This window comes from Corvus cornix, chromosome 2, assembly GCF_000738735.6.
Source record: "Corvus cornix cornix isolate S_Up_H32 chromosome 2, ASM73873v5, whole genome shotgun sequence".
In the NCBI taxonomy this organism is placed as follows: Eukaryota; Metazoa; Chordata; class Aves; order Passeriformes; family Corvidae; genus Corvus; species Corvus cornix.
This window is the reverse complement of record NC_046333.1, coordinates 61,094,031-61,115,890: the sequence shown is the minus strand read 5'-3', so window position 1 is coordinate 61,115,890 and position 21,860 is coordinate 61,094,031. Positions and strand designations below refer to the sequence as shown.

Here is a 21,860-nt window from a genome sequence, read left to right as displayed (position 1 = left end):
CTCATAGGGTTTTTTTAAAAGTGAAGGTGTCTAACTTGGAAATGATATTCTTCTGGATGCAACTTTTTAATTTCCCTTTCACCCTGTTTGGTGGGAAAAATGTAATCCCTTTTTAATCATAGACCAAATCATGTGTTAACACTCCCCACTGCACATTCAGAAGTAAATTTAGTATGAAGGACTGGAGGCAGAGCCACCGCCAAGGGACAGGTGAGGACCTGTGATGAGTAACCCTGGATGTGGAGCTGTGAAGATGGGGTGAGGAAAAGGGTGCAGAGTAAGCCCAGCTCACAGCGCCTTTCTCATGCTCTCTGCTTACACAAAAACAGTAGTGTCACACTTTGGGTAGCCAAAACATGATGTATGAAAGGATGTGTCACAACTGGGTAATTTTGGTGGTGTTATCAGGAGGTTTGGGGTGGCGTTCCCTTGATGCTCAGGCCAGCACCTCAGTGCACTGGGCTCTGCATGGGATTCCCTGGCACAGGGCTATGACTCAGGGTTTGGCAGGGGATAGCCCCGCCTCCCCCTCCTTCTCAGGCCACTGCACATGGAACACCACCCAGATCTCTGAGTTCATGTTTTCCATTTAAAAGCATTCAGGGCCACCCAGTGCTTTGAGAGAGCAGCTGTAGTGGTGGGTCTCATATTGGCCAGAGTGGAGTGTGTTCTCAGTTACCCACATTAAATATGGGTGGCCAGGCGTCTCTCGGGAAAGTGCTTCCTCGCTATCTGGAGGTGGCACCTATTGTCTGCCCTTCCCGCTTTGCTGCTTGAAATGCTTTTCTTTTGCTTCCTCTGTCTGCAGATTTGCGTGTGTTCAATGGTCTCGAAAAAGCTCACATGGGAGAAAACCCTTTGAATCTGCTGCTCTGGTATAGAGGGACCAGTTTAATGAGAAGCACTTCTTTTTAAAAGGATTTTATTAAATAAGGTCCCTTGTTCCTTTCTCCATTCCCTGCCCCTTTTGCTCCCTCCTCTTTTGCAGCCGAGGACTATAGGTAACTCTTGGATGTAATACATATTTTCTGATCAGCCCTCTGAAGGCTAAGTCCCCTGTTCTTCCATACAAGAATGCCATTTCTTATTAATTTTTTTTTATGAACTGAGCTTATTAACCTGCCTTTCACTTTGTGTAAACTGTAATTAAAATGTATGAAGAATTTGACTTGTGGTGTGCCCTTCTGGCTCTGTTGTGGGGTCTGCCTTAGCAGCATGTATCAAGAGCGCTGAAACATTGATTTTTATTTTTTTAAAGAAAGACTCAGGTCGTTTCACAGGGGGCAATCAGAGCCTTTGAATGAGGAACCCAGGAATGCCTTCTACTCTGGGAAAGATTCGTGCAGCCATGGCAGCTACCTCTGGTAGGAAATGCAAAGAATGAGCTCAGATCATAGTCAGCTCTAGCTAGCAAAGTCTTCACATTCCTGGTCTAGAAATAGCTGGTTTATAGTTTAAATTTTCTTCTCTTCCTTTATGGGAAAATTGGTGAAGAAGGTAGAGGGAAGTGACATCCTTTGTAACCCTAGATGAAACATTACTAGGGCAAAGGGAAAGTTGTTTTATGTAACCTAAGTAGACATATGTGGTGGGAACCCAGGAAGGCTGCTGGATTTTAGAAATCTGAGGTAGCCAACATGTAAATGGTAATTTGCCAACAGTGTTTGCAGGGGGCTTTACTTGTGTGGTGTGCTTGGTTTTGGTTTGGGTTTTTTGTGTGTTTGTTTTGTTGTTCTTTTGTTTGTTTGGGGTTATTTGCAGATGTTTTCCTAATTTATTTTTAAATTTCAAGCTATCTGTTATGATATGATCAGCTATGACTCAGCTTTTGTTTTCTTGTTACTAACTTTCTAGCCATTTTTTGTGAAGGAAAATACTGAAAGCAGAATCTTTGTGTGTTATATTGCTGAATACTCCTCCAATGCAAATAAGGGGTTGAGAGAATTATTTTAACCACCCCAATTTTTAAGCAAGCTTGATTGTTGATAGCTGTGTCTGTGATACAGACAGATCAAAAGACCACAATTTTCACTCTTTTAATTCAGTTATTCAGAGGTGTGGTTGGGTTTTTTTCACCTTTTTTTTTGTTGACCTATCTGATTATCTCTGCTTCTTCCTTTTTACTTTACACTGCATTACCCAGAGCCTGCTTTTTGCAACCCAGAATTCCTATACTAAAAGGTCACGTTTGGTGTATTTGTCATTGTAATCTCCCTATTGCCCTACTTTTAATCTCCCCATCGCTGAGGTTTTAAAAGCAAGAACAATGTTTTGTTGATAAGAGAGTGGAAAAGGAGACATATATAACATATAGCCTCCAGAGTGGCCTGTCCAAAGATGCAAAGTGCTAATACATTCACTTTTGGGGGTCAGAGTTACAGGAGGGCTGGGTGGGTGCTGATTTCTTGTCAACATCCTTTGGTCTTTGATCCACTCTGTGGCTGAGGGTATCGTGGAGCATGCAAAGCTTAAAGGCAGAAGATGTCTGCCTTTTCTGTAGCAGACTGAACATGGCCTTTCCTGATGCCTGTGTCTTCCCAGATGCAGCCAAACCGAGTCTGGTGAGCAGCTTTGGACCAGCCTGTCATTTCAGTCGAGCTGTGTCTTTGCACTCAAACAGCTTCTGGTTATGTGCCTTAATTAATTAAATAGTATAATGTGTGCAAGGGAACCTCCTCCTCTTTCCTTGGATAGCAGCTTGCTCAGCTGATTTCTCATTTAAAAGTCCCAGTAAGGCTGTTTCTTTTGATGCTATTCTCTCTCTTTCCCTTGTGCAGGGTAAGCCAACTTCATTATAAAGGCAGCGTAGCCAGGCAATTTCTTAGCTGTGGGTAAATAGCGGGACCTTTGAGCCGAGCCATTCCAGATGACCTGGGATGAATTGGGCTGCATTCCTAGCGAGGGCACCCCTTTTGCTAAACAGAAGAAAAGCCGCCTCTTAAGCACTCCCACTTATAACTTGGGGGCAGATGTTTTGCAGTGTTGGTTTTTGCTGTGCTGAAAATATAGCATAAGGTTAGCAAAATATTTAAACTGTAGCAAAGTCACAGGCTGAGTGCACAGGGTTTACTTAAGGGAGGAGAGTGGTATTTATGGAAGGCATGTGGTTTACTTCCTCCCCCCGAAGTGGGAAGTTTGGCATGCTCTTCCATATAGTATGCAAAAGAAAGAGACCAAGGGTTTTGGGAACTCTCAATATATTCATGTCCACTTTCTCAAGTCAGCTGTGAGAATTTTCCAATTGTTTTGTGCATTCATATTTTACCTGCTAGGTTTTCAGCAGTATTTTTAATATTTTACAGTCAAACTGTGCAATTTTCTCCCATTTATAATAGTGGTACGTTGATAATCTGAATTAAGTGCAAATTATGGGAGCTGATTAGGACCAAAATGAGAAAAAGACATTACAGCTCTCACAAATGCTTCATTATACTAAACTGCCAGTTTTAAAATTAATTTCACTGAGTTTAAAATGAAATGTCTAAAGGAAATATGCATAGCTGGAAAGGTTGCCACACTGCTTAAAAAAAGATTATATGATGATATGAGATACTTGGTTGTCATTGTGTCAGTTATGGCTCATCAGGCAACACTAGTCTTTGATGTCTGGCATTTGTGGAAGACAGTTATATGAGAGAGCTAAAAAGCCCTGAATAGTATGTTTGTTACTTGGCACAGTTGAGTAAGATATTCGGCTCTGGAAAAAGGTCTTCACAGTCCAATATTATCAAGGCAGGAAAATATTTTTATGACTTGAGAAAATGAATCAATTTCTTGCCTGATTCTGGGGAATGATTGATCCAGCAGTGGCCAGCCCAGACATGGGACTTGGAGAAGAGCAACTTGATGTGCAGTGTACAGTATTGTGGGCTCTTGCACAGAGTGCTGCATACCTGAATTTAGGAATTTATGTCTCCAAGGGATGTCTCAAGCCCCTTGGCAGGAGTGAGGCAGGAAGGTGGTGGAGCTGAGGGATGTCCTATGCACTGTGAGTTTTCTGCCCTTCCACAAGCTTAGGAAATGTTTAGCTATCAAATGCTACACCCATGCTGGAGGTTTGAAACCCTTAGATTTTTGTTCAAAACATTAAGCTCTTTCATCTAATGAAAATCACCTTCTTTTAAAATGGAAAACATTAAACCAAACAATAGCTATTTTTTTTCCTAATGACTTTTTTGATCCAAGAGCTTTCAGAGTGCTTAGCCTTGCAACTTCAGATTTATTTTTTTTTTTAAATTGCTTTACAAAATCACTGGATGTTTCTGGGTTGAACATACATCTGTGCTGGCTTTCGCTGAGCTTTGGAAATAGGTCAGGAATTAAAGCTCCGGCTTTGTGGTTCTGAGGAAAGCCCTTAAGAAACTCTCTCAGACATAAGAGGGCAAAGAGGGGTCACTGGAAATGCTGTTTGACCATATATAGATGGCATGGTCTCTCCCATCTGCAAGCATGTACGACTGTATACAGAAACATATATGTATGAGCTGCTGAAACTGGTGCTCTTCAATGCTTGCTTAGGACAGATTGCTGCAGGAAAAAAAAGAGGCAGTCATGGGAAAACATTAAGAGAAATGCCCTGTCTTCATGTGACGGTGGTGGCTCCTCCTTACATGCCTTAAGCTTAGCTCTATGTCCTAAGCTTAGTCTATTGTTTTGTGTACCTCTGTGCAAAAACTAGCCCTATGGGTGGCGTGCACTCAGTGTGAGGTGTCATTGCCATGGAAACTGGCACCAAACCTCATTCACACATTGAGCCTGGCTGGCGATGGATGGAGGTCAGGCCACTGACGGGCTACTGACGGATGGAGGTCGGGCTCTGGCATCTGCACTCTGCTGCCCTGGGGTCTTTTGCAAGCCCTCCTAAGAGGGAGGTAGTGGGAAGTGGGATGGTTTCTCGCAGAAGGGAAGGGCGAAAAAATGGTGCAGGAAGCAAAAATGGCCAATGAAGTGTGAAAAATCAACCATTTTGTTGTGCTCTCAGATAGCACTCTCTTGATGTAGTTTGTTAATTTTGGGTTTTATTTTGACTTCAGAATAGCAGTGGAAATGAGTAACTGCTGCAACATTAGTGGGAGGTGCTTGAGTCATTTCTTATTCCCTCACCCTGGGTCTCAGCAGGGTGGTGTGGAGGAGCTCTGGGTGAGTGAGGCGTGCACTGACTGAGCAGCATGTGAAGCACAGAGGAGGAGAACTTGGCATAGGGATTAAACCTGGACATGGTTTCTGTAGGGTTTCCTGCAACATTAAAGAAAAAAAAAGTTCAAAGCCTTAGGTTAAAAAAAAAAGGTAAAGTGAACTGAAATAAAACAAAATCCAACCTTTGGGGTAAATGGAATTCCCCTATATTTGTCTCTCCCTACCTGCTAGGAATGTTATGGCAGGATTACCAAATGTGAGGCTTTTTCTTTTCAACATTACAGAAGGGGAAAAAATGGGATGGGAGAAGAGATGTTCTGTTGATTTTTTTTTCTTCAAGACATTTTTCCTTTCCTTTGGCCTAAGCAACTTCTTCCATCTCTCCCTAAGTCCACTATTTGTTAGACCTGCGGGTGGCCTTTAAACAACCTCATCACAGTGTAGCTTTTTGCCGTCCTCAAACATTACTTTGCCGGCATGCTGTGTAGGCTGCTTGCCTTCACAAAGTGCACAGTTTTTTATGGCTTCTGTGCCCAGGTTAGGGAGAGCAGCTTCCCCTCTTCCTCCCCTCTTCCCCTTCCCCGTGCCTCTGTGTGTGCTGAGGATGCAGCACAGCGAGGAGAGCGCCCCAGCCCCTTAATACTGCCTGCAGATGAAGGAGGCAAATCACATTTTCAGCTGCTGTAAAGAGGTCTGATTTCTTTGTTGTGGACACTGCTGAGTGTGTTTTACTGGCAAAAGGTTAGAGCATGGCTAAAGGATTAGAAGCCTGAGCATGATACAAACCTTGGGTACGTGCAGCTTTAAAGGTTCTTCTCCCTCTCTGTGCCTCCTGCTCTTTTTCCTGAGGTTGCTAATCAAGCCAAACTAGCTGGTATAGGGAAGACGAACATATTAACAAAACCTTTGCTATTCGTCTCTTTCTACTCCTGCTTTCCGAGCAACCTGTGAGGCCTGTGGGCAACATGCCATTCTGTCAAAATATTTTAAGCATTAAGCCATTTCTTTGGGAGGTGGTATTTATCTGAAAATACATGCACCTAATCTCTAAGTGTGGTAAATTTGTTTTTATCTTTTATTACATAAAAATACTTTCAAATCTGAGAACCTGCCTTGCATAAATGTGCAATAACACACTTAGACTTGGTCCCTGAGGGGGGCTGACTGTAGTCAGGTGGTTGTTTAACAACTTGTCAAGGGGAAATTGAGTGCCAGTGCAAGGTGAAGCCTTGAGCTGGCTGGGGAGCTGCACTGCAGCTGCTGCTGCTTCCCTCCTGTGTGTTTCCTGCAGCAACTCTGCTCCATGCCTCTTCCTGTGGGGAACACGCCAAGGACGCAGACCGTGGAGGCAGAAAGGGGAGAAGTAAAGCTTGTGCTGCTAATGCTGTTCCTTGGCAAAGCAGTCTGGTATATTCAGGAGGCTTTGGGCTTGGTCAGTTTGAAATCAGGTATGATGTGTTTGTGCTCACAGATGGGATCCTTTGGTGGCTTCATTTCAGATCCTGCATTTCTTGAATAAACCAGATGCTCGTAACTCCTTTTTCTGAGCATTCTCTGATGGTGCTTGTAGAGGTGCAGCACATGCACATCTTGAGCTGTGGTCTCTTTCCTGTACCCCTTCATATCTCCTCTGTGAGGGTGACAACAGTTCTGCAGCATTCCTGGTTGTGCATGTGTACCAAAGCCTACCACAACTGCCCATCCCCTATGACCTCAGGCAGCAGGGAGATGAAACCATTGAGCTGCAATACCGCGTCAATCCAGCTCCAGCGTATTCAGGCTGTGTGTGCCTTATTGTCATGTATGTGTGTAATTGCTATCTGGGTCTTCATGTGGTGGTGCCTTGAAAAGGGGTTGCTGTCATTTTCTCTTTGGTTAGTCTCCTCTCTAATTTAAAAGAAGTCTTCCCTTGAGGGAGGTTTTTCTTCATTTATTTTGTTAGTGGATACTTTTTTTGAATTATAAACTTACTTCTCTATATAGAGCCTAGAAAAAGGATATGGACTGACAAAAGATTAAATATTCCTTCTAAACACGAGTCTGACAATTTTCAAGTTAAAAAAATAAAAAAAAGAAGTAAAAAAAAAATCTGAAAGTCAACTTTGTTTCTGGTCTTGCAGCTTTTAAAATGTTTCTGCCAAGAGAAATGACCACAGTAGTGTATGAAGCTATGGAAAAAACAGCTGAATCTTTTTATATGTTGATGTTGTTATAATATCTAGTCCCCTCTTTTACAACATAAGTCAGGGAAATGTGTGCATGGAATTTCAGAAATAAACACCTGGACTTCTTTTAACATTAAAGTATTCTGAATATATAAAGATTACCTCGATAGACATGCTTTGTTCTTTAAATGAATTGGTGAAATTTGGCATGCTTCTTGAGGAGGCCTTTTGCCAGTCTTTTCCCATATTCTTAGCTCATGCCTTTGCATAATGATGTGATCCATGGTGGGCAGGAATAATTCAGCCTAACGATGAATAATGGTAGCATTTGTGGTCAACTGGTCATGACATTCTCATTTGAGCATTTCTCTTTGGGAACTGCGTCTTCGAGTCATGAGACTTGCAGTAATGTCAAGAGAGAGAGCAGCACAGAATCAGGCTGGATGAGGGAGAAAGGGGACACTTGTTTTACAGGGTCCACTGTGGTGGAGGAGGGAATTAAATAAAAAAAAAGCCTTGCTTGAAATACTGGTAGCTTTACAATCATGTCTTTGTAACAGTTTCTCCACTATCAAGTACTACTGTACTTCTGTGTTTAGATCAATGTATGTCTACAGTTCTGTGCACAAGACCCACTGAAATCTCTGTGAGGGAAAAACAACCTGTAGGAAAGGAGGTGGTGGGAGTAGAGAAGGACAGAGAAAGCATCACATTAGGAAGAATTTATTGGTAGCCTAAAATAAGCAAGTGCAGAAAAGAGCAGATGCTTTTTAAACATGCTGGAATAGGACATTAGGACATGCTACTCCAGATTTGGATCCTCCCGGGCAGAGGAAGAAGGGGAGCATACTGGTAAACCTGGGGATCAGGTTTAAATGGGGACATGCTGTAAAACACTGTCATGCCAGAATGACCTACTTGCATCATGCCTCATCTGTGTCTGTCACTTCTAAGTCCTGGGTATTAGGTGTATGTGAAGGTTAATTACACAGAGATATATTATTCACTGATAAGCAGAAAGGGATGTGTAAAAAATGCAGAGTTCCCCACTACAACTAAAAAAGACACTTGTGGTAGCTGTGTATAAAAATAGCCTGGACACTACAGCTTTGATTAAAGGGGGGTTTGAAGTACTGTGCTGCTTAGATGTGTAGGATGTATCTGCTTTCTGTTGAAGCAAAAAATATGTTTACAGGAAGATGGATAAATGGGAGTGGAGTATCTGTGATTCAAGGGAGAAATATTATTAATGTTCCGATGACTTTTGCAAACTGAAAGTCCTGGAAGTTGGTTGCGGACTAAGAAAACCACAAGTACTCAGGCTTGGTTTAAATTAAGTCTCTCAGAATTTGTTTGAATGTATGAGTAGGAACCCAAATATTGTGGTGATAGAAGAGCTGACACTGTTTCCATCCTTCAGATGTCATTTACAGGACTCTGGAGATGGTGGAAGAACCAGAAAGCTACGCTGCTCTTCCGTGGTGCAAACTACTGCTGAAAATCGTAAAGAAGAAAAGTAAACTTGATTTACAGTTTTGAATAGTGGCATTAAGAGAACATATTCTTTCTTGTCACATGTTAGTTAAGAGATTCTGGCAATGTAACCAAAGCAACTCCATCTTCAAAGTGGACAAAAGAAAATCATGTCAAATCTGAGAGTCTTCTGATGTGTTCCATTAGTTGTGGATTTTTTCAAGAATTCTTCAAACACGAAATTATTTATTATAAACAGCAATGGCCTTATTCAAGATGCCACAAATAAGGTAACAGAAGCATGTCAAAATGGTACAGTTTGTGCTGAAATCTAACTATTCTATAGCAGCTGAAAGCATTAAGATAACCTTCTTCATCAGAGATATATTATAAATTATTAGTAACAGCAACTCCACTATTTGGCCCATGGTTTTCAGAACAGTTTGAAAAAGTATTTTCATGCAGTATGCACCCAAAACTTTTTTTTTTTTAAACTATCCTCTGCATTTTATTTAAGTCATGTAAAAGTTTGTAACTAGAGACTACAGGCCAATTACCCATTCAAAGTAAGCAGGAATGCTAGCTGGAGCAGAAGAAACAATAACCAGATTAAGCTGCTAAAATATTTTCTTTCATTTGTATGAAAGTTTTATAAAAAGCTTTATAAAAGTTCCAGCTGAAAGTGAGGGCCCATATTGCTTGACTCCATGCAAAAGCAGAGAGCAGTGTATGGAGAGAACAGAGGGTACACACAGTAAAAATGTGACCTAAGAAAGTTGTATAAAGAGTTGTGGGAAAAAGGAGAAGGAATAAAGGTGTTAAGTTGATCTGTTGCAATTCAAATAAAAATATATGAAGTTTTGTTTAAATTCCTCTAATTTTGCTTTTTATTTGAGAAAGGTGTGAGAAGCTTGATTTAAATCTGGACTAGCCTAAAGGAGCTGCATTATTTCAAGATTGTTTTACTTTCAGGCTCTGTAATATGATAGTCTATGACAAGAGAAGAATTGCAGCCTAGAAACAGCAAACGTTCCCTTGAGGAACACCACCAAAGTTTTCACTGACACCATGGAGTACTTTTCTTAAGCAGGCAATTTAGCTTCTCAGAATAATATATGTAATGATAGATGGTAACACTTACATGCACAAAATGGGTAATTCTACACTTAGGATGAATTTAGAGCTGCTGTAGTGGGTTTAATTTCTTTGAATTCAAATGATTTGCGCATGCCTCTGTCGTGGCCGAGTGTGATCTCCTCAGCTTTTCAAAGTTAGGTTGCTGAAGATACTGAAGCAAATATTTTGGAAACATACTTCCTAATCATAGAATTCCTTTTTCACTAAGGATGTGGCTTTGATCAATTATTTACTTACCCATCCTCAAACATATTTACACTTTTCAAAACCTTTCTTTGTTCAGTTTGTGCCCAAACTGCATGTCCTTGGTACCAGCTTCTGCAGAAAGTCTGAGGGAAGTGGCTGCTGTAATTCTGTGCGGCTCCAAAAGATGAAACGTCATGAAGGAAACAAGCATGAGATTTGATTTTTTTATCTCCTTTTATTCTGTGAGTGTTCACTGCATTTGAATATCCTCACCAGCAACCCTCCTGCAGTTATCAAATGTCTCAGCTTTGTTTCAGTGCTTAACCAGCTGTAAAAGATGTTTTATTGCCTTATATATTCTTCCACCATTTAAGTAAATCACTTCAGTGTTGTATTATAGATGATTCTAAAAAGGAGATTTTTTTTTTTTTTTTTTTTTCAATTATAGTGATTAGTGGCCAGGTATGCACAGGAACCAGCATATTTGGAGCAAGCAGCAACCTGTCCTGCAGTTACTTGAGAGAGGGGTGTATGTACTCATTACCCCATGAGTAATGCAGCAATCCACGTGCCCTGCTGCTGAGGACCAGCTGGCTTCTGTGTGCTATCAGAGCTGCTTGCCGGCAGGCACGGCTCATTAAGAGCCTAGTTGTAGGATATAACATCTTTGCAGTCAATTAACAACGCTGCGCTTTACAAAGGTCCAGATCCTTCCTCGTTCAGCCCAGCACTCAATATATGTTCAAAGTTAAATGCTTGATTAAAGTTTTTTGTAATGAAGATGTGAGGTCTTGTGCTTGAGGTGAAACAGGTAGGTACATTCCCAAATCAGGGCCTGACACGTTATGGTTTTTAGAGGTTTCCAGGAATCTTGAATATCCTGAAATACTGACTATGCTGATTTCCAAGCTGAGTAAAACCTGCAACTGAAAAACAAAACCACACCATGTGCCTGTGAAGCATGCAGGAAAACCTTTTAAAATCTGTATCTGGTCATCACTGATGCTTGTCTTGTCAAGGAAATGCTAGCAGACTGTTTACATTTTTGTAACCTTAAAATAAATTAAAGAAATGACACAACCTTAGTCATCTGGAAATGATGAAAAAATATATATATTTGGTAAAATGAATTTTTTCTTTGAAAGGAGAAGCAATGAGAGTAATTTAATTGTTATGCACTTCCTGACTGTAATATTTCTCACTGGACAGAGTTGTGTTTTGTAGCCTGCTTCCTGTAGTCAAGTAAAGGAATGAGTATTAGGAGGACCGAAATTCAAGCTTTTGCCTTAGCATTTTATGTAACGATGTCTACCACTTTGCCGTGCTTTTTTTCCGTTGTATGACACCCGCTCACTTATTGTAATACTCTACTGATAAGTCATTGCTGTAATAGACAAATGTCTTTGCTCCAGTTCAATGGGTCAACAGCAGAATCAAAGAAAATCTCTCACTGATTGTGAGTTACTTACAAACATAACCACTCTGCTCCTTGTGGATTGGGTCTAAACACCTTACTATGAGATCTAGACTTGGTATTTTCTGTAATAGTACGTTGAATTGTCAGAGTTCACTGCTTCATCTTCTGCGATGTCTCATCTTCTTATATGCAAAGTTCCAGCTGACTGCAATGAGTGTAGATTTAAACCTCAAGTAACTTTTGAAGTAACTTTTGATTTCTGGTGAAGCATCCTATGAATGTGGATTGTTCTATACTTCCTCTTATTTACTTTGTCCTGTTAGAGAACAGGTTGACATAAGCCTTCTGGTGTGTGTGACACCTTACTCGTATGTTTTCAACTTTAGTTTTCAGTCTGATTTGAGTTGGAGTGGTATTTTTAATTTATTATTTGGACCTGAAACTTAAAATGAGTGATCAAAAACAAACACATCTCCTGTACAGAGACTGTCTAGTAGTAGCTGGAATTGGATCACAGCCTATAAGGCAGGCACAGCACCTCCCGTTGAGGCACTGGGATATCTGAGCTGATGCTAGCTGCCCTGGACACCTCTGGGCCTGGGGATAATGGCTTCTGGCAGCCCAAATGGTAAGGCAGGAGTCAGATCCTAGGGGATCTACCTCTGGTTTCCACTCTCAGATTCACTGGATCTGTTCATGGGTAAGACTTGAAGATTTCACAGATTATCGTGTTTCAGATATGTGGGGGAAATTTTGGGTTTGGTTGGTGCAGAGCTCAATCACCCCAGAGGTGCAGGCTATGGAATCAGTGAAATCCAGAGAGCTAAGGCAAACCCTGCTACAAGGCCAGCCCCCAAATTCCACATCCATCACAGCCCACCAGAAATATACATGAAAGTTCAGTGAGAGCCCTGCTTTTCTTTGCCTTGCCCCAAACTTCCATGTTATTTCAAATTGAGCATTTTGGGTTCAGTGATAGACACCTCTTTAGGTGAAAGCATTTGCAGCAAAATGTCCAGCCCCTTCCAGGCACAGGGGTGAGCCTGAGCTGGGAGGCTCCATGAGAAAACGGGCACACTTTGGAACAGTTCAGACTACATGTGAACTTTGCCACTGATTAAATGTAAATAATTCTGCCCAGACTCTAACAGCTGAGTTGAAGCAGAGATTTTTAAAAGAAAGAACTTGGATCACAATTTTATGGCTATCTCTGTAATATTTTATTGCTAGTTTATGACACCAGAGTGTAAATTACGGGGCTTTAGAGAGTTGCATTGTGGAGGTTTTATCCTTTGCTTATGTACAAAACATAAATACTACTGTTTTGTTTGCAGGAAAATTAAATACATGTTTTTTAAAGTGCTGTTTAGGAAGCCAAGTGGGTTAGTAAGAAGAACACCTTACTTGTTTGCTTTTTTTTTTGTGTAGATACTGTATTTTTATGAGTTGGTACTGAGTAATTATTTTCAATCAACTGATGTAGGTCAAACAATTGAAAAGAAGGAGAGGGGAATAAATGTGTGATGTATGTTTGCAAATACCACTACAATGGAAGTAGTGTGTGTAACACCATGTGGATCAGAGAGGAAATGTCTTCTATTAGATGAACTAATGGAGAAAAATATCTTTTGGAAGCACAGGCCGTTTCTCAGGTCTGAAACAAACCTTATATAGTTTGTGTGTAGATAGAATCGGCTTATACTGTGTGCGTACATGTACATACGTGTCTACACAAATGCAGTTCTGTAGATGCAACACCAGCCACCATATTGTCTCATTTGTATTGAATGTGTGGCCATGTTATCCATTTTTACAAGAGGAATTTTAACAAATGGAAATGTTTCGTTTCCGACTACATTTTTAAAGCTAACTTAAAGCTATGTAATTCAAGAAATGTGTTGTGTTTTAGAGTTCAAAGATCAATTCCTTTTGGATGTGACTTCATCAAGATTCATCAGTATCTTACTCTGGCCTTTGTCTCTTGGGGTTTATATCCAGTATTCCTTCAGATTTTGCTCCATCCCATGTCAAGATTACTCCTTGTTGTTTCCTTCTGTTGTCTCGTGCTGAGTGACCATGGGCAGAAAAAATGTTTTCAGCTGCTCCTTTTAGTTAATGTTGTTGTTCCAGTAGACTCACTAAGCTAAATTTTTCAAGTTATGAAGCAGTTATGTCTGTGAACTCCATGTTATTCTCCTATGCCCAACCTTGGCACCAATTTCCTTTCCAAGCTCTGGGCTCTGGGAAAAATGCTGGTTTATATCTGTTGGGATGAAACTGAGGTGTGATTCTCCTGTTCTTGAAGAGTGGAAGGACTTGGAGGCGACATGAGTAGCCACAGTGGTGTGAAATACCTGTTTTTAATGGTTCTAAATTATTATTGTTCAAATCTCTTGTATGTAATGTCTCTGTTCTCTTAGGAGATTCAGATGGATCACTCTTTACCAGCTGCCAAGGCCAATACTGCTGTACAGTCCTTGCTCCCAGCAACATCCTCAGTGTCCTGGTGATGGGGTGTCTTGGAAGGACTGTGCAGATCAAGCTTCACACTACTGCACTTCAGGCTCTTTGTGCTGTGAGTACACTAAATAATGTTGTGGCTACCACTTGGCATGTCCAAGTCGGTTCACTAGGAGTGCTTTGACTTAACATCTGGAAAACTTACCATGATTTTGATGATTTTATGCTTTTTAGGTGGATGAAACTATGTACCTGCTTCAAATAAATATGAAAGGTGCTGTTATATTGATTTGTTAGTCCCTGTAATCACAATAACTTTCCTATGATTGTAGGGTGAATGAGTATTTTTCCTGCAGTGCATTACAAGCATGCTGGAAACAATACAAAGGCTATATTTTACAGGCAGCATCTGATAAAAGTAATTCAGTTGCTGCTCTTCCTAACAAGAAAGGCAGGGAGGAGATGCTTTTAGTTATTTTTTTCTCTAATATGGACAGTGGTAACTCTGGGTATACAGAGAGGGGTGTGGAAACAACGCTATGTATAGAGGTGTTCATTTTCCAGCTGTGAAAAAGATGTGTCTGCAACCTAACTGTACTTTCTTTAGCTGAAATAAACACTTTTGGGAAGAATTTGGCTGAATGGTTATTTTTGGTCTGGCAAAGGGGAAACCGACTGAGTGACTGTTATTACTCTGATGCCAATTACTGGAATCGACCAGCTTAGGGGCAATTTGCTGACTTTGTTTAAAAACAAAACTGGTCTTTCTGGGTCCAACTGTGATTTAGAATGGGAGGAGCTCTAAACCACTTCTTTGTTTTCTTTTTTATTTTGTTTAGTTTTGTTTTGTCTGGTTTTTGTTTTGATTTTTTTTTTGTTTGTTTGGTTTGGTTTTTCCTTTTAAAAAAGAAATTGAAATTTTTTTTTTAAAGTTTCCTAGCTGAAAACATTATCTGAAATCCACATGGTGTGGGATTTAGGGAATTAACAGGATGATTCAGACATACAATCCTCACATTCATTCCCACTCCTGAGAACTTTCCTTAAGGAATAAAATTTCTTTCCTGCACTTGGTCGGAAACAAAACAAAATCAAACCCTTCTTTCCTTTTTTTTCTTTTTCTTTTTGACTGGAAAGTAGCACAACTAATAACCCAACATTAAGCTCCAGCACATACTGTAGGCCAGTATAGTCTCAGGATATGAGTGGTGTATTTTTTAGCAGGCATTTGCAGCATTCCTCCCTGTGAACTCTTGGCTGATACGTTGTCCCATCACTGCTTCCCTTTCCTCTCCCCTGCTCCACATGGAGACGTGCCAGCAGGGGCTAAAGGGTGGTTCGAAGTGTTGCCTTTTCATTTTTTGTCCATAGGGAGTGGGACAGAATGCGCTGAGAGTGGTGCCGTGTGTATTGGTTTGCATCTCTGTGAGACGACAGACCAAGGGCAATGCCTGAGCCCTGACCACGAGAAAATTGTGATCTTGTGTCCCCACTGTTCTCTTGATGTATCTCTGGTTTCCTTTTCCTATATGTGTGTTTGAGGGAAGGTCACATAAGCTGCAGTGAATCTCTGCAGAAGGAATTCAGAGTACTCAAATGGTGCAAAATTCCCAAGGTGCGCACCAGGAGAATTTTATGATGGATTGGTTTCCCACTCTTTCCCCTTTTGTTGCTTCTTATCAAAACCGAACAAACTCAAACAAAAGATATCCTTTCATTTAAGCAGGAAATAAAGGAAGCTAGTGAAACTTGGTGCTTGTCCACGCTGCAGTTTAGTTTAAATGCCAACAGGCACCTGTATTTTCTTGCTTTCTCCTTCATAGTATTGCTTTCCTTGGTGCTCCTTGTGCAGATTTGTTTTAAAAATTCCTCTGCCATAAAATTTAGTATTTTTTAAATTTACAGTCAGAATTTTTTTCCACCTTGATAATTTTTCCTCTCTACCCAGAAACTTCTTTTTCCGAGCCCTTGGTCACTCTTTTGCTCTTTGAATCAGGAAAATTCTCTTAGCTTGCTCTTGTGTTTTCTGGACCACAGTTGAATCAAATAGTACCAAGCTTAACTGGTGATTTCTTGATTTTCTTTTATAATACATTTATATATTTTACTCCTAATATTTTTGTTTCATTATTTTTATTGCTGGCCTTCCCTGCCAAATTGAGGCCTTGTTGGTCAGACTCTCTGACCTGTGTCTTTGTTCATAGAGTCTCCATGGGCTTCTTCTGAAATTCACCTGAGTTCATTTGATTGTTTCAAGCTTCTCTGCACTTCCAATCCTATTTCACACCTGCTTTTCTTACTCTGTCTTCAGTTTGGGGGAAGAGAGGAAATTTACTAAATACCTTGCAGCCTTTTCCCTCTCACTGTCACAATCCTAGGCAACTAGATCAGCAGCTGCATTACTGCATTCTAAAGACAAATCCTGCCTGGGAGGAGGATCAGAGTGGCTGCCTGCAGTATATTGCCTTTCACCACATTGCTGATTCCCATTTTTCTATAACAGATGCTGCCAACACCCTTGTCTCTGAGGTGCTTCTGTAATGCTGTCTCTCTCCTACCTTTCCTCTAGCTGATGTTTTGCCAGTGTTTAAATCCACATCAACCTGTGTTTTTATTACACACAGAGATGGAAACTCTGCCTAATCATTCTTGTTCATTCTTCGGCTTCCTTTTGTTTTGTCTTAAATATATTCAAGGGGGAAACAGGAGGAGGGATGGAAAAGGAAGGGTTCGGTCTAGACTTCCAAAGCAATTTCCTTTTCCCTACAGAGCACAGCTCATTTCCTTCCAGAGCGATGTGGCTGGGAAGTTGCACATTTCTTCTCAGCACTGACTTTCCTGAAATTTGTTGAGTCAAAGCACAGCTACTAGGCAGGATCCAGAGGACCATAAACAGGAGTGTGTGAGTGTTTTTCTCACTGCCAAACAGGAGAATAAACAGAGATTAATATAGAAAGGAGAGGGCGGTCTAGATAAGCAGCCACAGGGTGGAAATGTTGAAAAAAAAATAGACAAATATCCATAGACACACCTGCACTTGGGCGTTTCTGCACTGTAGGGCCTCACAGGGCTTATTTTTGCCATAAATGTCTCAAGGACAGAAAATTGAGCAATGTGGAAGTTGATGATTTTCCTTGAGGGTTGATTACAAGGTCTTGCCTTTGGGGGGAAAAAAAAATGTAACGGTTTATTGTTGTAAATTTAACTCCTTATACATTGCATTTAGCTCAAGACAGGAGAGTTCTTTTTCTTTAAAATGCATTTATATTTGCTGGTTTTAATAGAAAGACATTTAGTACTGTGGCATCCACTCTTATCAGGTTTCTGTTTTTGCTTTAAATCAAACTAATAAATTGGTTTAAGTCAAATTAAAACCAGGCCTAAGGAGTAGCATAGTCATGACTGAGCAACTTGCCTCCTCCGGAGAGTTCAAGATACTCTGTGCTTATATTTTTTCAAATGAATTAAATTCAGTTTGGAAAGGAAATGCTATGGGAAAAAAAAAAGAAATGATGAGATCTGTCGACTCCATGGAGTTTCCAATTTAGTTGGTGCCTTTATGTGTTTGTTTACTTACTTAAAAGATGAGATTTCTTCTGTGTTGAGAGTGTGCAGAGACATGAACAAGAATATGAGCTGGAAGCTGACTATGTGTTTGATGTAAGATAATTATTTGATCCATTCCATTTGGTTATTGCTTAGCAAGGAAATTCACATGGTGTTTATTGTCCTGCCACCAGTAATTGCAGATTAGTGTCTGAATAGCTGATACTTATTTCTGAGTGTGAAAAAGCTTGTAAATGATTTATTGTGCTAATTGTCAGAAAACGCACAATGAAGCTTTAGAGAAGTACTTCCAAAGTACTAGGTATTGCAGTTATGCAGGACCTTGAGTTGGTTGATTTTTTTTTTAGTAAATGAATAGATGAGGAAACTTTTACATTTTATCTCAAAAATGAAAGTTCAGCAAACTATAGGCAGAGGAGCTTTAAAAGATCTCCTGCTTCTCATACCCTTTGCTTTGAATTCCCAACTACAGGAAAACCTGCTATTAGCCACAAGGTGAAACACCACAGTGTTGCTACTCTCCAGCTTGATGATATTTTTCCATGAAAGGAAAACACCTGGCTTAGGAAGAGTTGTGTAGGGCTGGGCATGCTGGGGGCACTGGTTACTGCATCCACTCAGTCATCCTCCACTCTATTGTGCCAACATATTGGGGCCTCATAATTTGGAGTTGCTGTCGGGCATGGGAAATTTTGCAAGGGCACGAAAAAGACAATGCAATGTAAGCAAAGGCCTTGTGGAGTTCACACTGCAAATTATAGAACTTTTTTGTGGGATTAAAGGATGCTTTTTCTTGCTTGCTTCGCTCGAGTTGCAGGAGGCCAGACTTGTACAACTTTTCCATTTCCAGAGGTACCTCTGCAGTGAAAATATGTGTAGCTGGTAGCCGAAGGTCCTTTAATTAGTTATAATTCTTCCAGCTATGTTGGACTGATTGGCTCATGTTTTCAACAGCTGTAGCTGGCAGGGAAATTTCTGCTCTGTTAAAGGGAGTTCTGGCTGTCCCAGGTATTCAAGATGAAATGGAGCTGGGGGGAAAAAAGATGGTTATGACATTCTACTGATACCATCTGCCATTGAGGAATCACTGTGGGCTTTTTTATTATTCCTGAAATGTGTGACTCTTTGTGGCTTGGACTTTTTTTTTTTTTTTTTTTTTTTTTTTTTTTTTGACATGTTTGCTGTCTTTTGTCAGTTCTAAGACTGCATTTATTAGATCATCTGAGGGTGAGAGGCAAAGGTGCTGCTGTCTTAGAGGGAGAATGGATACACGACAAATACAAATGATTTAGAATGCTACTTTTGTAGATACGATTTTGACATTATGCACTCTGACCAGGGGAAGAAATTGCAGTAGTAGGTAATGTTTTTACCCTGCCAGAAAAAAGACAGGGTATTATCTCAAATTTTTGAGTAACTTTTCATCTCATTTTTCCAAATATGCACTCTAGTCAGTGCAGGGGGGAGGATAACTCTTCAGGCACAAATTGAGGTTGACTGTGTTTGTACATGTAGATGTTCAGTGTTGCACAAAGCAGGGCAGTTCTAGAGAAAAAAGCAGTTGTGTTCCTGGACAGCCAGGATTTGAAGCAGTGCTATGTTAAGTGCTGAATGAGGCAGATCAAAATACACAGAGGCAGAGATGGAAATTAGAAGAAGGAAAAAAGCAGGGTATCCAGCTTTTTTGCCTACCATCTGGAAGGATTGCAGAGCCTGTGCTGTGTCCCAGGGTCTGTCAGTGGCATGTTGTATGACGTTAATAAAGAAACTGCATCTCAAAGTTCCCGAGGTCTTACATTTGTAAAATGAGAACAATAAGTAAGGTGCCCTGGGTTCTGTGAATAAAAAGGTGCTGTATAAAAATTGGTTTAGTACTGCTGCTGATAATAATAATAATAATAATAATATATATGATAATAATTGATTTGTTCTCAACATAATTTTAATCCAGACAGAATTATGTCTATTTTTCTGTGAACAGTGCTAAGATACATAAAGGTACAAAAACATTGCAGTTCCTCTGAAGATATTGCATAGGCACAGCCTGTAAGGATTCTGGAGTTCTTTTCTTTTTCTCTTGTGTAACATAGCCCATAGCAGTAAAGTATTTTCAGATCAGTGCTTTTCAACAGAAGTGTTTAGCACTTTCCCAGGAAATGATCAACAAATAAAACACACTGAGAAAGGAAGCTAGCTTTTACTTTGTTTTTGAAGGTGCCTTGTAATTTGCAAAACAAGATGGAAGGGGCTAGATCTCCCATAGCATTCGCATCTAAAGAACAGCATGTTTTACGCTGAAGTAACATTGGTGGAATATAATAGATAAGAAGAGTTACATTTCTTATTTGTACCTTTGCATCTCAATTGGTGTTGTAGCTGACTCTGAGGCAGAAGGGGCGGAAGAATGCATGGCCATCTCTTGGCATCAGAAATGACAGTGCTCAGGTTTTATCTCTGTACTAATAATGCCTTTCCTGTCACTGTCTCCTTTTCAATTTCACTGGCCCAAATAAAATGAAGTGCATTCACATTGAAGAACTTGTGTTCTTAGAAGTCTCTAGATTTGGAAAAAAACATATCTGGCTTGTTTAATGAACAACCCTTGGTTCCAATCCCTAATTTCAGAACCCGCCTTCTTTCAGTGCTGTAGGTGAGCTCAGAGGGGCCACACTTGGGTGGATAACTGTGATGCTCAGTGGAACTGGAAATGTGCGCGTAAATTACACTTCTGGCTAGTGCCTTTTTTTCTCTTTCTTTGGTACAAATATGATGAATACTCAACATCACTAAGCTGGTTGGAAGCAAGCAAAATAACAAGGTTACACCACAGTCAGAGTTTTTTCAATGTGAAGGAGGTCTTGGTGTTTCCTAAACACTTGGAGGAGGAATATTTCCTTCCTGAAGCCTCAGGATGTAAATGAAGACTTACTGGGCTGTGTATCCCTTGACTCTTGCTAACTTTACCTAAGCATTTAAGAGGTGTTACAGAAATAAGTGTGACCAGACAACCACAATGCTTCTCAGAAAGTAGCTTTTTTGAGGTGTGACACTGTCCATTTTGTGTCACCCTGGGAGCCCTGCTAAAGCAGGGAGGAGCAAATCCCTCCATCACAAATGCATAAAATGGGCTGAGGATGGATTATAAAGGTATGTTTTCCACATCACTAAATTATTTTCCTCTTTCCTACCCGTTGCCTTTATATCAGAAACATTGCTGGAAATACATCTGGGAAATTAGCAGAATGTTTGTTTTACTTCTTTTCAAAGTGTTTTCATGGTTTTAGGCGAGTGTTTGACTTATGTTCATTGGCCCTTGCATGAGAGACTGAAACCTATTTCCTTTTCCCTTAATTAGAGCATGTGGCATATCAGGTTTCTGAGCAGAATTTCCTTTCAGGAGATAGGTGAGCATATGTGGTAGAAGTGGTTGTTTTTGTAAACTTGAGAAGTTGGTCCTTCTGTACTTTATAGATACTTTCTTAAGCCAAACTTGTACTTTTCATACAGACAGAAGTGCAATTTTTTTTCTTTTTTCTTCCCCACCTCCCCTTTTTTATTTTTGGAATTAAATAGAGAAGTGGGAAGTTAGAAATATCTGAGGGAATTTCTAGGAGGGTGGCCATAGGAGTGTGGTAGCAAATGTGGTGAAGGCAACAGGCCAACCCCGTTTGTGTGTGTAACTTGATTTTGAGTCTGCAGAGCTGGTGCTGGTGAGAAAGGGGAAAAAAAATTAAAATGGAGAGATTGTGCGCTGTTTTTTAAGGTCATGTATTTTTATATCTGCTGGCTTGTCTGTGTGGGTGGGCAGGTATGAGTCTTGGTCTGTCTCCTTGTGCAATGTCAGAGGGAAGTTCAGGTCCGTGTGGTGCCAGGGCCAGCCCACATCCTCCACCCACACAGCCCCGTGAGCAGTTGCACACATCAATCAGGGAGAGCCCTCAGCCCCTGGCACTGTTGGGGCAGGTGTGTGAGCTCATGGTGACATCAGATGACTGTCACATTGCCATGGGGCAACCTCCAGTGCCTGGCCTGTGTTCTGTGTACATCAGGTCTACCTCCTGAAATAAATTGTGGTGCAAAACATACAGCTCCAACACTCAGACCACCTATAGCCATCCTTTTCTCTCACAGGTGCTTTGGGGTAGAACAGATGGAAAAAATGAGGAGAATGATTTTAGAAGATGTTGCAGATCCCCATGTAACACCCCCTGCAAAATGCCATGCTCTTTAAGGTGTCAACCAGTTATAAACAGAGGGAGAGAGGGAAAACCAAGGCTGTGTTCAGCCAAAAGAAGAGTTGGCTAGATCAGTCATGACCA

General features: G+C 40.6%; 1 protein-coding gene across 10 annotated transcripts in view; it reads left to right on the top strand.

Annotated features, from left to right (window-relative positions):
• Positions 1 to 21,860, top strand: part of LOC109145069 — a 301,323-nt gene that overhangs the window by 185,881 nt on the left and 93,582 nt on the right. For 8 of the 10 annotated variants that reach the window (XR_005601582.1, XR_005601579.1, XR_005601583.1 and 5 more), the window contains one exon: positions 13,935 to 14,089. The exons of the other annotated variants lie outside the window; for them this stretch is intronic. Coding sequence is in view for 1 of the 8 variants with exons in the window: in XM_039550021.1 (XP_039405955.1) it covers positions 13,935 to 14,089 (155 nt within the window). In the remaining 7 variants the exon portion in view is untranslated. The remainder of the gene's footprint in view (positions 1 to 13,934; positions 14,090 to 21,860) is intronic. 10 annotated transcript variants of the gene reach the window in all.